We start from the raw sequence: 16,178 nt of genomic DNA on the forward strand, positions 1-16,178 counted from the left end.
TTTTAATGTCTCATACAAGAATATATATGGTTTAGGAGTGGGGATCTCGACCATTTACAAGTTCTCAAACAGGAAGGGGTGGGGGTGACATCAGGGGACTCACCTTTTATTTCATTTGATTTGTTTTATTGTCCCATACAAAAAAATATATGGTTTCGGGGTAGGGATCTTGACTGTTTACAAGTTTTCAAAAAGAAAGGGGATGGGGGTGACCCCCTGGACTTCCCCTATATTTCATTTGATTTGTGTTGTTGTCCCATACAAGAATATATATGGTTTAGGGGTGGGGATCTTGACTGTTTACAAGTTCTTAAACAGGAGGGGGTGGGGGTGACCCCAGGGGACTTGCCTTATATTTCATTTGATTTGTTTTATTGTCCCATACAAGAATATATATGGTTTCAGGGTGGGGATCTTGGCCGTTTACAAGTTTTCCAAAAAAAAGGGGGGTGGGGGTTACTCCAGGGGACGTCCCCTTAATTTCATTTGATTTGTTTTATTGTCCTATTCAAGAATATATATGGTTAAGGGGTGGGGATCTCGACCTTTTACAAGTTATCAAAAAGAAGGGGGGTTGTGGTTATCCCCATGGACTTCCCCTATATTTCATTTGATTTGTTTTATTGTCCCATACAAGAATATATATGGTTTAGGGGTAGGGATCTCGACCGTTTACAAGTTCTCAAACAGGAAGGGGTGGGGGTGACCCCAGGGGACTCGCCTTTTCATTCATTTGATTAGTGTTATTGTCCCATACAAGAATATATATGGTTTCAGGGTGGGGATCTTGACCGTTTACAAGTTTTCAATAAAATGCTCCGCTGGGTTCAGCTTGATACGACCGCAGAGGTCGAACCCTGAACAGTTGGGGCAAGTATGGACACAACATTTAAGCTTGATACAGCACTGAATTTGGATTGTGATTAAATATTAGACACAGCATAGGTTTCTGACACAGAATGAATGTGGTCTAAGAACTTAAAAATATTTAATTTACCTATTCAAACCATATCATTATTATTTGCTTTTATATATAAATCAGAAATAACCAATTTAAAACGGAAAATTTTAAAGAAAAAAAAAAAGGAAAAAAAAATCCCTCCCCAAAATTTTTTGAACCCCCTTTTGATTCATCATCCCCAAACTCAATCCCAGCCTTCCCTTTGTGGTATGGTACGTTGCAGTACAATTTCAGAGAGATCCATACACTTGAACACAAGTTATTGTCTGGAAACTAGAAAAATGCTTATTTTTGGCTCCTTATTCCAAAACATTTTGGGCAATTACCCCAAACTCAATTCCAGCTTTCCCTTTGTGATATGGAACCTTGTAGTACAATTTCAGAAAGATCCATACACTTACACACAAGTTATTGTCATGAAACTAGAAAAATGCTTGTTTTTTGCCCCTTTTTTGGCCCCTTATTCCTAAAATTTTGAGGCAATTACCCCCAAAATCAATCCCAGCATTCCCTTTGTGATATGGAACCATGTGGTACAATGTCAGAGATATCCATACACTAACACACAAGTTATGTCCGGAAGTTACAAAAATGCTAATTTTTGGCCCCTTTTGGGCCCCTTATTCCTTAACTGTTGGTACCATAACCCCCAAAATCAATCCCAACCTTCCTTTTGTGGTATCGAACCTTATGGTAAAATTTCATAGAGATCCATTCACTCAAACTAAAGTTAGAGTGCGAAAACCAATGTGTCTTCCGACAATGACAAAGACGCCAACGTCATACCAATATACGAACACAAAAATTTTTTAGCGGTCGTATAAAAAGAAGGGGGGTGGGGGTGTACCTGGGGACTCCCCCAATATTTCATTTGATTTGTTTTATTGTCCAATACAAGAATATATATGGTTAAGGGGTAGGGATCTCAACTGTTTACAAGAAAAAAAGCACATTCTCAAATTGAAGGGGGTGGGGGTAAGAATATATATGGTTTAAGGAGACTTAATTATCTACAAAATGTCTAATAATGAACAGTAAATTTCAAACTTCATTTATACAGTCCTACTAGTAAATTTAAAACTTTATATAAACATTCCTAAAGATCTTATCATTAAACAGCATTAAAATATTCAAATAAATCTGTCACTCCAATGATTATCATATGCTAAGATATAACCCAGATCTAATTAATAACAAGCATTCTGAGAGTATTGCATGGCAATACATATTCCCCTACTGGGTAAAAATTCATTATACTGGAACAAAATGCTAACTTGTTCTATAACTTGTCATAGTGTAAACAAAAAGTAAATATCATGTCAATATCTTCAAGCATGACTAAAAACAGTGTGGAAAACTGATTATATGAGTGAATTTTTCAAGTCCAAGGACCATAACTCTGCACAAAATTATTAGACTGAAACAAAAATTTGAACTTGATCTGTAACTTGTCATGATAAAACTATATACCAATTATCAATCAATATCTAATAAGCATGATGAAAAAAACATTAGATATGATTAATAGTTCTCTAAAATTAGATTTGATGTAATACAGTGTATATCTATTTTCAAATTATAATCAAATATAATTAATAGTTCCAAATATTTTTCTTCCATTTGTCACAAACTAATATAGATTGGTAACTTATCTATAAAATGTCAACAACTTTTATCTACACAATGTAATGTATTGAAATATATACATTAATAAAAATAGATTATTATCAAATTAAAAGATTTCTCTTCATAATTTTTTTTATATATATAGCATTCAGAAAATTAGTTTATACTAAATAACAAACAAACCTGCAAAAAAATTAACAAAGAATGTCTTTTAAAAAATGAGTTATCTTCCTTTGTACAGAAATATGGTTTAACATAGTACTCTAACATTAGATATGGTCCAGAGTTATGGTCCATAACTCTGCACAAAATCATCAGACCGGAACAAAATTCGAACTTGATCTATAACTTGTCATGATAAAACTATATACCAAATATCAAAAAAATATCTTCAAGAGTGAAGAAAAAAAGTGTGGAAAGCTGATTTGCCAGACTGACAGACAGATGGACGGAGTGCAAACCTAAAGTCCCCTTCAACTTCGTCGGTAGGGGACTAATTAATAATGTAATTAACTTCAAAATGTCTAATAATATAGCTTATAATCTTCACCACTTAGGAAATAGAAAATTTTCAAATAAATCTGTCACTCCAATTTTTATTGTGAGATAAGACATTATGCTGAGTCATAAAATGATAACAAGAGAAAAATATTTTCAAATTCCACTTTTGGATATTAAAAATGGCGACAACTCAAAAAGGAGATACACTAAAATTGTGAAAATTGAACTAGACCTTCATTAAGTCGCAGGAAGCAACATATTTAAATTTGAAAAAAAATTTGTTAAAGCGTTTTCATGTTATTGTGCTGACACTATTTGGCAGCCACCTGCCGTACATCCCCATTTTAATAACCTCTATTTCCTTCGAAAATCCGGTTAAAAATCTATAAAACTTATCTGTCATTATCTTCAAAATGTCTAATAATGAACAGTAAATTTCAATCTTTATTTATACTGTCCTACAGATCTTATCAACATCAACACTTAGGAAACAGAAAATTTTCAAATAAATCTGTCACTCCAATTATAATTGTGCGAGAAGATATTTACCAGATGCTTTGTTATCTGGTAACAGGTGAAAATTATTTAAAAACACTTAGTGTAATCAAACTTTATATATAATTAATAGTTCCCAATATTTTTTCTTTCATTTGTCACAAACTAATACAGATCTGCAACTTATCTATCAATGTCAACAATTTTATCTACACAATGTAATGTAATGAAATATATCCTTTAATTAAAATAGATTACTATCTAATGAAAATGATATTTGCAAATCACAATTTCAGTTCAAAGGGAAATAACTCAATCATAATAAGTATAACTATTGGCTACTAAAAGGTCGACTCACACAACACATAAAAAAGCTAAAATTGTGAAAATTGAACTTGACGTTCATTTAGTCACAGGAAACAACATATCTAAATTTGAAAAAATTTTGTCAAAGCGTTTGCATGTTAATGAACGGATACTGTTGGCAGCTGCCCGCCCGCGCGCTGTACATCCCCAAATCAATAACCAATTTTTCCTCCAAAATCCAGTTAAAAAGTAAACAACTATAAACTTGTTTACCATGCAACAGTGAATTTACAAAGTTCTACTCCTTCAGAAATGTCATGCATAAAGATAGTATTGTTCTTGCATATAACACCAACTCCACTTCAAAGACAAGTCTTTTTGTGCTGAGGAAGAGTAGAGTAAACACCAATCAATCAATCAATCAAAGACAATCATTCAGACACATATTCTGTTATCATAAACCCTACATCCTTTCAATTCAGAATTTAATTATTTGTACTTTTTCTACCCCCTGCACCACAGCCACAGAATATGAAACTGGATTCTACTGAATCATTTGTTCCTTCAGTGATCGAGACATTAACGGTAGGGTTGAGTACTCAATAAAAGTTGCTAGTAGTTTTGATAACTCAAATTTCTATTTTTGCCTACTTTTGTGATGTTTTGTATCGTCTCATTGACATATATACCACATCCTTCCCTATTCATTAAAATGCAGCAGATGGCATGTCAGATTTTTATTCTCCCTTAGAAGAATTGGCTTTAAATGGTTTTATCAACTCATATTTTTTATCCATTTTTTATTTCCATACATTTGAATATAAATAAATTTTAACAACTAATAAAATTCCTTGTTACAATAAATGAGGTATAATATTGAAAATATTGAACACTTTTGTTAAGTCACGATAATAAAGAAATCAAGACTTAAAACCAATGTAATGTCTTAGTGGAGACTAATTGTACATATTCTAGTGTGATTTTGATGGTTTTGGAAACATTGTAGAGTGGAAACGATTTACCGGTACTAATAAATGGAGAATGTGTCCCCATGGACACAGATGATGCCCCGGCTTGCATATAACATTATAAAGGGACATAACTCAAGAACGATAAAAGTGATGCTACCCAAATTTGTACTTGATCTGAGTTTTAAGGTAATAAGTATTGTGTATAGGTTTCATAATGTTTGGTTGGGGCAAACTTAAGTTACAGAACGGAAACTAAAAATTTTGCAATTTTTTGATTTATAAAGGGGCATAACTCGAAAATGATTAAAATGATGCTACCAAAATTCAACTTGATCTGTGATTTGTGGTAAAAAACATTGTGTATAAGTTTCATAAAATTTGGTTGAGGCAACTTAAGTTAGAAAACGGAAACTAAAAATTTTGCATTTTTTCCATTTATAAAGGGGCATAACTGGAGAATGGTTAAAGTGACCCCACCAAAATTCAAACTTGATCTTTATTTTGTGGTTATAAGCATTGTGTATATGTTTCATAAAATTTGGTTGAGGCAAACTTAAGTTAGAGAACGGAAACTAAACATTTTGCAATTTTTCCATTTATGAAGGGGCATAACTCTAGAACGGTTAGAGTGACGCTACCAAAATTCAATCTTGATCTGTATTTTGTGGTAATAAGCATTGTGTATAAGTTTCATAACATTTGGTTGAGGCAAACTTAAGTTAGAGAAAACTAAAAATTTTGCAATTTTTCCATTTAAAAAGGGGCATAACTCTAGAACAGTTAAAGTGATGCCACCAAATTTCAAACTTTATCTGTGTTTTGTGGTAATAAGCATTGTGTATAAATTTCATAACATTTGGTTGAGGCAAACTCAAGTTAGAGAACGGAAACCAATTTTTGGACGTACGTACAGACGGACAATGGTAAAACTTAATGCCCCATCTGCTATGGCGGGGGCATAAAAAACACACAATCTTACATAAAAAACCAAAGGTTTCTATTTTGGTTATTAATAAAAATAAAACTGAATATTAAGGAATTTTGAAAATATGCTAGAAAAATTTATTTTCAAATCTTAAAAACATTTTTTTTTTCCAAATTTTTTGTTCATACAAGCATGGTAAAAGGAAGGCTTTGTTGATAAATATGAAAACAGTAATATTTCAAGTTAAATTTTTCATCAAATTTATTAAGCAAAACATGTTATTGATTAATTTTTCAATTTTCTAGTTTTGTGCATTTTTCTGATGTTTTCATATAAGCTGGGTGATAATGTGTGCATTAAAAAATATATATATATATATATAGGTGGTTTTTAACCTTATTTCAAAGTGACTATAAAAATGATTAATAAGTTAATAGATGAAATTCATCTCCTTTCCCTTAAATTCATGCAATAAGATTGCCCCTACATTTGTCAAAGTTTCATTTCATCTGCCAACAAATTAATTCCGCCTGAATAACAAAAGAAAGAAAAAAGTAACATTACCTTAAACTCATTTTCAAATGGCAAGACATTTCTATTAGAGCTAATAATTTATTTGAACTAATTTCCAGGAAAATATAAAATATAAATCAAATTATAACAGTAACAGTACCAATTGTTCTACACCAGATGGACATTTCAACAATAAATGTCTTTTCAGATTTCAAAAATGTCACTCAATCTCTATGAAGTTTATCTATTCTTCTTTATTAAACATTCAAATTGCATTAAAAAGCCATCATAATACACCAAAAGCACAACATCTAGCAGTTGGCCCATAAACATGATAAAAGAACAAACATATCAGATATATTGCAAGATCTGTCTACAGAGCAATTGATCTATAAATCATCATGATCACTAGCATTTTCTTCTATGCTGCTGAAAAACAGAACATCACAATCATGTATCCCAACTTGAAGCTGTAAGTCTTTCTTTACGCTTAGTTTATATCATTTGGCAGTGATAACATTTTTCGTTTCTGATTCATCCACTGTCGCACATAATTTTCTTTCTATTTTCTTCAAATACTTTGTGCATGTAGTCTAATTCATAATTAGCATCTAATGTCTGAAAAAAATTATGAATAAATGAGTTTTGCCTTGTTCTTAATCATTCCATGCAGTACAACACTGCTACAATATCTTAAACAGTAACATTAATATTTTTTATCAGTTTTTATGTAAAAGGTAACATCATTTTTTTGTCTCAGAACAGTTTTGCCTTCTAATAAAAGAACTTTTGAAGGACTAATGGAAACAGCATAGTCAGAAGAATATTAAGTGATCTCTGGTGGGTAACATTACTAATTATATAGCAACTTATGTCCCTTTGGTATCCTTCACCTCTCCTTTATGACAAAAGTATACCTGCATTTAATGTCCCCATTTTTTTTAATAGTTCAATAACCTAGTAATATAACAAGTTACCTTTTGTTTATGTTTTTCATGGGATAGTATGTTGCTATTCTATAAAGGGGGTATACTGAGTCCATGAAAATTAAAAGGATAACAAAACTTGAGGCATGTCAGACTATATACTTAGCACATGAATTTCAGGTAAACTTTGTGCATCCAAAATAATAATTAAAGATGCAGACCTTAGTGAGAAGTGTACTTGTGTTGACAATTGCTAGAACAGACTGAAATTATTTTCATTTACCTGTGTATAATATTATTGTAAATGGCAGATTTTTGTTTAAGGTTATTGTTGTTTTTCTGAAATTGTTTAACATTTCACAGCGGTATAATACTGTTAATTTAATTATTCATCCCTTATTTTATTGATTTTGTATTTACATTGATCATAGATCAAATTTATTCGTTCAGTGTATGTTCACTTGCGTTAATATGTCTTTTGATTGAGTCAAGCCATTTCAATTGATATTTTATAGTGAGTCTTTCTATGTTGTGATGTTACACTATTGTTTCAGATAAGGGTGAAGGTTTAGTACCATTAAAACTTTTAAACCCGCTGCAATTGTTTGCACCTGTCCTAAGTCAGGAATCTGATGTTCAGTAGTTGTCGTTTGTTGATGTGGTTCATAAGTGTTTCTCGTTTCTTGTTTTTTATATAGATTAGACTGTTGGTTTTCCCCGTTTGAATGGTTTTACACTAGTAATTTTTGGGCCCTTAATAGCTTTCTGTGGTGTGAGCCAAGGCTCTGTGTTGAAGACCGTACTTTGACCTATAATGGTTTACTTTTATACATTGTGACTTGGATGGAGAGTTGTCTCATTGGCACTCATACCACATCTGCTTATATCTATGAAGTATAATTGTAAAACCAGTCTGTAATCAAAATTTAAGCCAACAATCACAGTTGGTTATTATCACTATTAAAAAATTTTAAAATACAGTATTGCTGAGTAAATATAGGAAAATTAAATCTAAACAAGAATGTGTCCATAGTACACGGATGCCCCACTCGCACTATCATTTTCTATGTTCAGTGGACCGTGAAATTGGGGGCATAATAAGTGGGGCATAAAAATATGATGCATCAGTTGAATATCTTTCATTGATATTCAAAATAAGGAACTGAGAAAGAATCGGCAGGTAATTTAGACTCCTGCTGTAAGAAGGCATTGTGGGTAAGGGGGAAAGGAATGGTAGATAATTTAGACTCCTGCTGTAACAAGGCATTTTGGGTAAGGGGGAAAGGAATGGCAGGTAATTTAGACTCCTGCTGTAACAAGGCATTGTGGGTAGGGGGGAAAGGAATGGCAGGTAATTTAAAACTCCTGCTGTAACAAGGCTTGGTTGGTAAGGTTTTTGAAGAATATAAATTTGTATAACGATGACCTGGACCTTTGATAAATGAATCTAAAAACTATAAGGATATTCAAGTCATTATATGTGACAATATACTTAATTTTGTTTTCAATCCCATTATAACTACTTTTGTGATACCTTTAGTTTTTCTTCTGTAACTATGACCTTTACCATGCATAGACCTATTGACCTCAAAATCAGAAGGGATGTTCCTCTCATGATATGTGACCATATAACCAAGTAAGTTTGCAATCTGAATTCAAGTATTTAATTTATCATCATGATCATTTCTAGTAATGACCTTCACCTTAACCAAAAGGATCTGAAAACAAAAAGGGATATCCTGATCATTAAATGTGGCCTTGTATATATATCTTAATTTAGCTCCATTCAAATGTAAGGTTGTAATATTCTCCAGAAATTCCTTTCCTTCACTGATGCTGGTTTATGTTAAGTAACTTTGGCCATGACCTTAGACATAGTGACCTTAAGAACAATAAGAATTTTTCTCTAAAAATGTGCGACCAGATATCCTAGTAAGGTTGCAATCTGATTTAAGTATTCAGAAACCTAGATGACTAGAGGAGGGGTTAAAAACTAATAGTAGTTTGGGGTAATTAGTGATCAAAAGCATATAATTTACCCTACATGCTATTTACATGATATATAATTAAAACAAGTGATACATACTAATACTTTACATGGAACAGGAAATTTTCTCTGATGTATTAACCAATCTTCATGAAGATTATGTAACGTTTGTAAGTATTCCTATAAAAAATCATAACAACTATCATACACAGATTTATATTAAATGGTAATCAATTTATCAGCAGATTTTATATGTTTGATTAGGATTCATAATTTCACATCAGCAGGTTAAGTTGTTGATGCTTTCAGCAAATGCCAACATTCTTTGACATGTTAAAGTTTCTTGTTTTGTTTGTACTCTGGTCGATGTTGATTTTATACCATTATTATCAAGTACTTTTTCTGAATGGATTTTTATTGTCTGTTCTTTCATTCACATTAAGTTACTCTGTTATTCCACTGAGCAAGGTGAAAAGGAGGCTTGAAATCTCTAAACATTTGTTTAATCCCACTACCATGACTTCATGTTTATAAGCCTGTCAAATTTCAGGAACCTCATTAGTGGTTGTCTTTGTCACGTTTAATGTTTTTTTTTGTTATTTGGAAAATTTAGTCATAATGACAGATCTTTGATATTTTATGCAGTCCTCTAAATTTTGGACCAAAAAAGCCCAAAGCACGAGGATATATATATATATATTGCCTAAAGTTATATCAAAATTGAAAGTAAATGGGTGAATATAATTGTTTAAAACTACTAAATCTTAGTGTCAAATTATTACTTACTAATGGGATAGTTTGTTCTTCTTTTCTTTTTCGTTTCTTAATTCTGTCGTAAACAATTTCTGGAGTTGTTTGTAGGTAAACAATCAGATCTAATGGACACTTGTGAAAATCTATTATCCAATCAAACCATTCACTTAATACTACAAACTCTAAATCAGGCATTTTACCGCTAAAAAATAGAGCAAATAAAATATGTAATATAATAAATGTAATTTAAACATCAATGAATGAATTAACAGAGAATTAACAAGGAATTTTCGAATCTTTTGTTAAAATGAGGAAAAGTATACAAATAATAACTAGTAGGAAAAAACATTTAGCTTTCATTATACAATATAAAACATAAACACTCAAACTTAACTCTGAGCTCAAACTTAGTCACTAATGATACCCCTGCTTCAAATATTCGATTAACAGGAAGTTTATGAGCAACAGAAGTGAAAATGCATCACATATAAAAGCATGTTCACATGCATACTGATATCATATTTTAGGGTGCTCTGATCTACATTTCCTGTTTCATAAATGGTAATTGTGTGTAAGAATTCAGTACAGAGAAAGTTGATGAGATGTACAAAATGTACCACATAGTAAAGTATGGTCACATGAAGCTTGATACCAAATTTCAGAAAGTTCTAATTCCTAGTTTCTGAGAAAAATGAGACGAAAATTTCATAAAGGTTCTTATGCATGCTATGTGTACGAATATGCAAGAATTTTAGAAACAGGATGAATGTGAATATACAACACAGCATGCTCACATAAAGCTTAAAAACAAATAACAGGCAGACAGACAGGAGTGATAATAAATTTAGGAATTAAAATTGACTTACAAATCAATAATGTATCATAATAGTTCATATACTTTAATAATATATTTGTTTAAATCATATTTCATCTGTAATAGCAAAAAAATCATACAACCTTAATAATCTTTCTTAGTTACCATGGTTACATAAAACTTTATTCATTTCCTTAAACAATCCATTACCTGTTATGTAAGTTTTCTACAAAGCAATACTTTGCACTATATATTGACCTCTCCATTAATTTAATTGCTTTTTCCTGAAAAAAGAACAGAAAATAGTAATCAGGATAAGACTATTTGTTGCATTCCTCAATAGAGTTATAGTTTTTAGCTATGGTCCTCAAAACTTTTAATTTTTTTACATATTAAAAAGATCATCTTCTACCTGAAGGTGTTGAACAACAGGTTGTGATTCCTTTACAAGATTGAATTATAGGATTGTCAAACCTGGCATAGATTCCACATTCTTAAAAGTAATGATTTTTTTTTTTGAAAAGGCAAAAAACAAAACAAGTAAAACCCCTTTTCTGCAATATCAGTATTTTTTAAATAAAATGTAAATTTTTGTTAACCCCAATGTCAAGGATATAGAAATGTCAAAGGTCACTAACCTGTGGTTTGACATGATTCTGTAACATTGTTAACTGCACATATGTCTGGAGTGTTAATGACCATCTGGTTGGATCTTCATACATCCTCGCCTGTTCAATATACATTTTTATAATATACTGTAAATTCAGAAATTATTGCGAGGTATTGATTAATGCTATTAATGCAAATGGATGAGTATCGCAATCATAAGAACTCAAATTCTGCAATCTGATACATATACATGTAGCTGCATGCAGATTTTCCTGACGTCACAATAATTAATCTTGCATTTTTTCTATTCTTCAAAATTCCCAATAATAAATTCACGCAATAAATTCTGATATTAACAGTAGTATCAAACATTTCATGTAGTTTTAATAGTAAAATAAAAATGCAATATTTGCTGATATTTCTACTCGTCTTCCTTTATAAATATACCTAAAAAGTAGTGCATTTCTGATAAGTTTCCTCAACCTAAATATACTCATATCAGCATTAACTAATTTTTGTTTTACTAGATTCTGTTAATTATAGCTCAATATGCTAAAATATTATACATACTAAAATATTTCCTCCTTGAACATTCCTCCATTTGTTTACAGGTTCTTCTATCACCTACAAATATTTATCAAAATTTTGCTTGATAAAAGAAGTAGTTTAAAGGGGAATCGGAAGGAACTTACTTTCAATAAAATAAAAAGCATAATATGCATCTTTGCCATTTTTGACATGATAAGCTAATTTGCATTTTAAAATGGTATTTTCTTTCTAAGTATTTCATTCTGTTAATAATTGTTTGAAATCTACAGAAAATATTTTGCATTATTAAATCCATACATTGATTTGATGTTAAACTTGTATTCAGAAATCATTTTAAATGAAAGCTTGTTTCCACCTACATGTATGTTATGTACCCTGCAGAAATGTTGTTCAATTATAATATATACAATTTATAGAGCAACTTTCACCTGTCAGAATTTTGGATCCATTGTTTAACATGTAATAGAAAAATAGAAAGCATCCACATGAACATGATGAAACCATAGCTTTTTAGATTTAGAAACATTTTTTTCACCTACCTCAACATTATGTGTGTCTTTAAAATATTCTAAAAAAGATGTTTTACCACTGGCTATGTTCCCTTCTACACATATCTGTAAAACATAGTGTATTTTTATAATACAGAAATAAGTTAATATTAAAATACATAAATATTTTTATGATATCACAATAAAAATATACTATCATGACTATAGCATTATGTTATAATACAAATATAATTGTATAATGCTACATACAAAAATGTACAAGAGGTTTAAAATGCTATGTCTATAAAAATGTGTATGTTATCCTTTGAAAGAGTTGTCTCCACCTAAAAAATCTTCAATTTACATGTTGTGTTCATTATCAATAAAACATTGCCTTTTTGTTTGATTCCTATGTTGTATTCATGAAAGTACAACATTCAGAAAATTGTCAAAATTATACCAACTCTTGTTTGTTAATTTTCGGTGATTTTTTGTACATGTATCGTTATTCATGTCACGTGTATTATGACCTTATAGTAATTCTTTATACAACATTTACTTTACATATAAATAAAGAAGAAGTACAAAAACTGAACCACCAGTAAAGAAATTGATGTGTAAATTGATGTGTTGTTAGGTCATTATTTAAGTTGAATATTTTTTATATTTGAAATCTTGAATTTGTTATTTCTTTAAATACATTATTTTTTTTTAAAGTAAATAAAAGAGATATTGAAGCAATTTTAAATGCAAATAAAATGCTCCCCTGGGCGCAGCTTGATACGACCGCAGAGGTCGAACCCTGAACAGTTGGGGCAAGTTTGGACACAACATTCAAGCTTGAAACAGCTCTGAATTTGGATTGTTATTAAATATTTGACACAGCATAGGTTTCTGACACAGAATGAATGTGGTCTAAGAACTTAAAAAATTTTAATTTACCTATTCAAACCATATCATTATTATTTGCTTTTACATATAAATCAGAAATAACCAACTTAAAATGGAAAATTTTAAAGAAAAAAAAAAGGAAAAAAAGGGGGGACAAAAATCCCCCCCCCAAAAATTTTTTGAACCCCCTTATGATTCATCACCCCCAAACTCAATCCCAGCCTTCCCTTTGTGGTATGGTACCTTGCAGTACAATTTCAGAGAGATCCATACACTTGAACACAAGTTACTGTCTGGAAACTAGAAAAATGCTTGTTTTTTGTCCCCAAATTCCTAAACGCTTAGTGAAATTACCCCCAAACTCACACCCAGCTTTCCCTTTGTGATATGAAACCTTGTAGTACAATTTCATAAAGATCTATACACTGAAACACAAGTTATTGTCCTGAAACTAGAAAAATGCTTGTTTTTTGCCCCTTTTTGGCCCTAATTCCTAAAATTTTGAGGCAATTACCCCCAAAATCAATCCCAGCCTTCCCTTTGTGGTCTGGTACCTTGCAGTACAATTTCAGAGAGATTCATACACTTGAACACAAGTTATTGTCTGGAAACTAGAAAAATGCTTATTTTTGGTCCCGTTTTGGCCCCTTATTCCTAAAAATTTTGGGCAATTACCCTCAAACTCAATTCGAGCTTCCCTTTGTGATATGGAACCTTGTAGTACAATTTCATAAAGATCCATACACTTACACTCAAGTTATTGTCCTGAAACTAGAAAAATGCTTGTTTTTTGTCCCTTTTTGGCCCCTAATTCCTAAAATTTTGAGGCAATTACCCCCCAAACTCAATTCGAGCTTCCCTTTGTGATATGGAACCTTGTAGTACAATTTCATAAAGATCCATACACTTATACACAAGTTATTGTCCTGAAACTAGAAAAATGCTTGTTTTTTGTCCCTTTTTGGCCCCTAATTCCTAAAATTTTGAGGCAATTACCCCCCAAATCAATCCCAGCATTCCCTTTGTGATATGAAACCGTGTGGGACAATGTCAGAGAGATCCATACACTAACACACAAGTTATGTCTGGAAATTCAATAATGCTTATTTTTGGCCCCTAATTCCTTAACTGTTGGTACCATAACCCCCAAAATCAATCCCAACCTTCCTTTTGTGGTATTGAACCTTAAGGTAAAATTTCATAGAGATCCATTAGCTTAAACTAAAGTTAGAGTGCGAAAACCAATGTGTCTTCGGACAACGACGGCAATGACGACGCCAACGTCATACCAATATACGACCCCAAAAATTTTTTGCGGTCGTATAAAAACTTTTTTGACAACATCTTGATAAAAGCTGCTGTTGCCAGATGCCAGAATGAAAATACCAGATTAATTTCTCATGTGAAATATAGTGGGAAATCACAGCATTCCAACTAATGTAATAAACTGCAACATGTGCAATAATGCTTTTTACTCTGTGCAATCTGCTTGTTTTTGTACATTTAACTTACTGTGAACTTCTGATGGTGTCCATTTTTCTTTGGCAATGCTGACATAATACCTTGAAAATAAAGTGCAATAATTGTAGAAATTGTTTTTCATTAATGACAAATATAATCAAAATAAATTATATGTCTCTGTAAATACTAACATCTGACAAATCCATAAAATATTATTTGACAGATATTATTAAGTTTTAGAATTTTTCAATTCTAGAGAACTAAAACAGTTGGGGCTAATACTTATACTAGTGTCTTTCATATATACATGTACTTAAAGATGTAAATTAATAAGATGTATAAGTAAATTTGTCAGATTTAAGTATTGACCTTTCAAAAGTTGAATATTCTCTGGTATCCTTTACAAAAGTTTACTTGTACAAGTAAGTTTTTTATTACACTTCAACTTCTTAAGTTTTTAAGATGCCAAAAGATGCCTTTGCCATTTTTTTCTGGTTTGCAAACTGTTTTTAATTTGAGTTCAACCTTTTATCTCATGGACTAAAACAATAGTAATCTACTGCACATATTTTTGCAAGGCCTTCAAAAAGTGCTCTCTGAAGGTTTGTATTAATAAAGGCAGTATTTTGTAAAGAACACACAAATGAGATTTTCATTGTTCATGAAATTTTACTTATATGTTTAATCATAGATGTATGGGTTTATACATCTATGGTTTAATAAAGACATCTATCATAAACATGAGGATACAATTGAATGTTATATTAAAGCAATGTTGTCTTATCATAATCAATATTAATGTATGTTCTCTTGGTTAGTATTTTTTTTTACTCAGCTTTGTTACCTCTTTTTATTTGAGCGTCACTGTTGAGTCTTTTGGTAGACCAACTGGTGTACAAAGTTTTAATCCTGGTATATATTATGAGTTTATTTCATAATTCTTAGATGAGGTTGTTCCTGTCGATCATATGATCTGATGGCTCAAAATATTAACACTAACAGAGAAGTACATGTCTATGGATTAAATGAAAGACCAAAAATAAGTTTACCTTTAAATTAATTTGCATTGTTTACAATCAACAATGTGTAACAATTAAATGCAATGGTTTTTTTTATGTAACAAGTAATATTTTTTTAACCACGTGTTTGCTGTAACTTTAAAAAGATACAAACACCTATATTATTTGTTTACGTTTAGAAATATTCTTTCTGTTGTCTTCTCTCTTCACCAGTTTTGATGCCTTCCTACCAAATGTACATAAAATACTGACTAGGCACCTTTTGAACAATACATTTTCAATAAACATAGCGGACATGGCTAAATATAACGTCAAATTTATAAATATAAGCCAATTAAAAACGTACAAATCCGGTTATCGAAATTTGAAAGATAAAACCAGAG

The 16,178-nt window shown here is 31.1% G+C and overlaps 2 protein-coding genes across 3 annotated transcripts in view; both read right to left on the bottom strand.

Moving 5' to 3' along the window:
* LOC127701844 (uncharacterized) overlaps window positions 1-16,178 on the bottom strand; it is a 347,060-nt gene that overhangs the window by 165,153 nt on the left and 165,729 nt on the right. The window lies entirely within an intron of this gene.
* LOC127701855 (thymidine kinase 2, mitochondrial-like) lies at window positions 6,529-16,094 on the bottom strand. 2 transcript variants are annotated; one of them, XM_052205832.1, is made up of 9 exons: window positions 15,969-16,094; window positions 14,828-14,877; window positions 12,476-12,550; window positions 11,958-12,011; window positions 11,417-11,506; window positions 10,989-11,062; window positions 9,998-10,166; window positions 9,311-9,391; window positions 6,529-6,916 (listed from the first exon to the last, which is right to left on the bottom strand). In XM_052205832.1, the coding sequence occupies exons 1-9, from the start codon at window positions 16,090-16,092 to the stop codon at window positions 6,833-6,835; spliced, it is 801 nt and encodes a 266-aa protein (XP_052061792.1). In that variant the 5' UTR covers window positions 16,093-16,094; the 3' UTR covers window positions 6,529-6,832. The 2 variants fall into 2 exon arrangements, with proteins under 2 accessions (XP_052061792.1, XP_052061793.1); XM_052205833.1 differs by lacking the exon at window positions 15,969-16,094 and adding an exon at window positions 15,621-15,777.

Source organism: Mytilus californianus, unplaced genomic scaffold (genome assembly GCF_021869535.1).
Source record: "Mytilus californianus isolate M0D057914Y unplaced genomic scaffold, xbMytCali1.0.p SCAF_5, whole genome shotgun sequence".
NCBI classification, from domain to species: domain Eukaryota; kingdom Metazoa; phylum Mollusca; class Bivalvia; order Mytilida; family Mytilidae; genus Mytilus; species Mytilus californianus.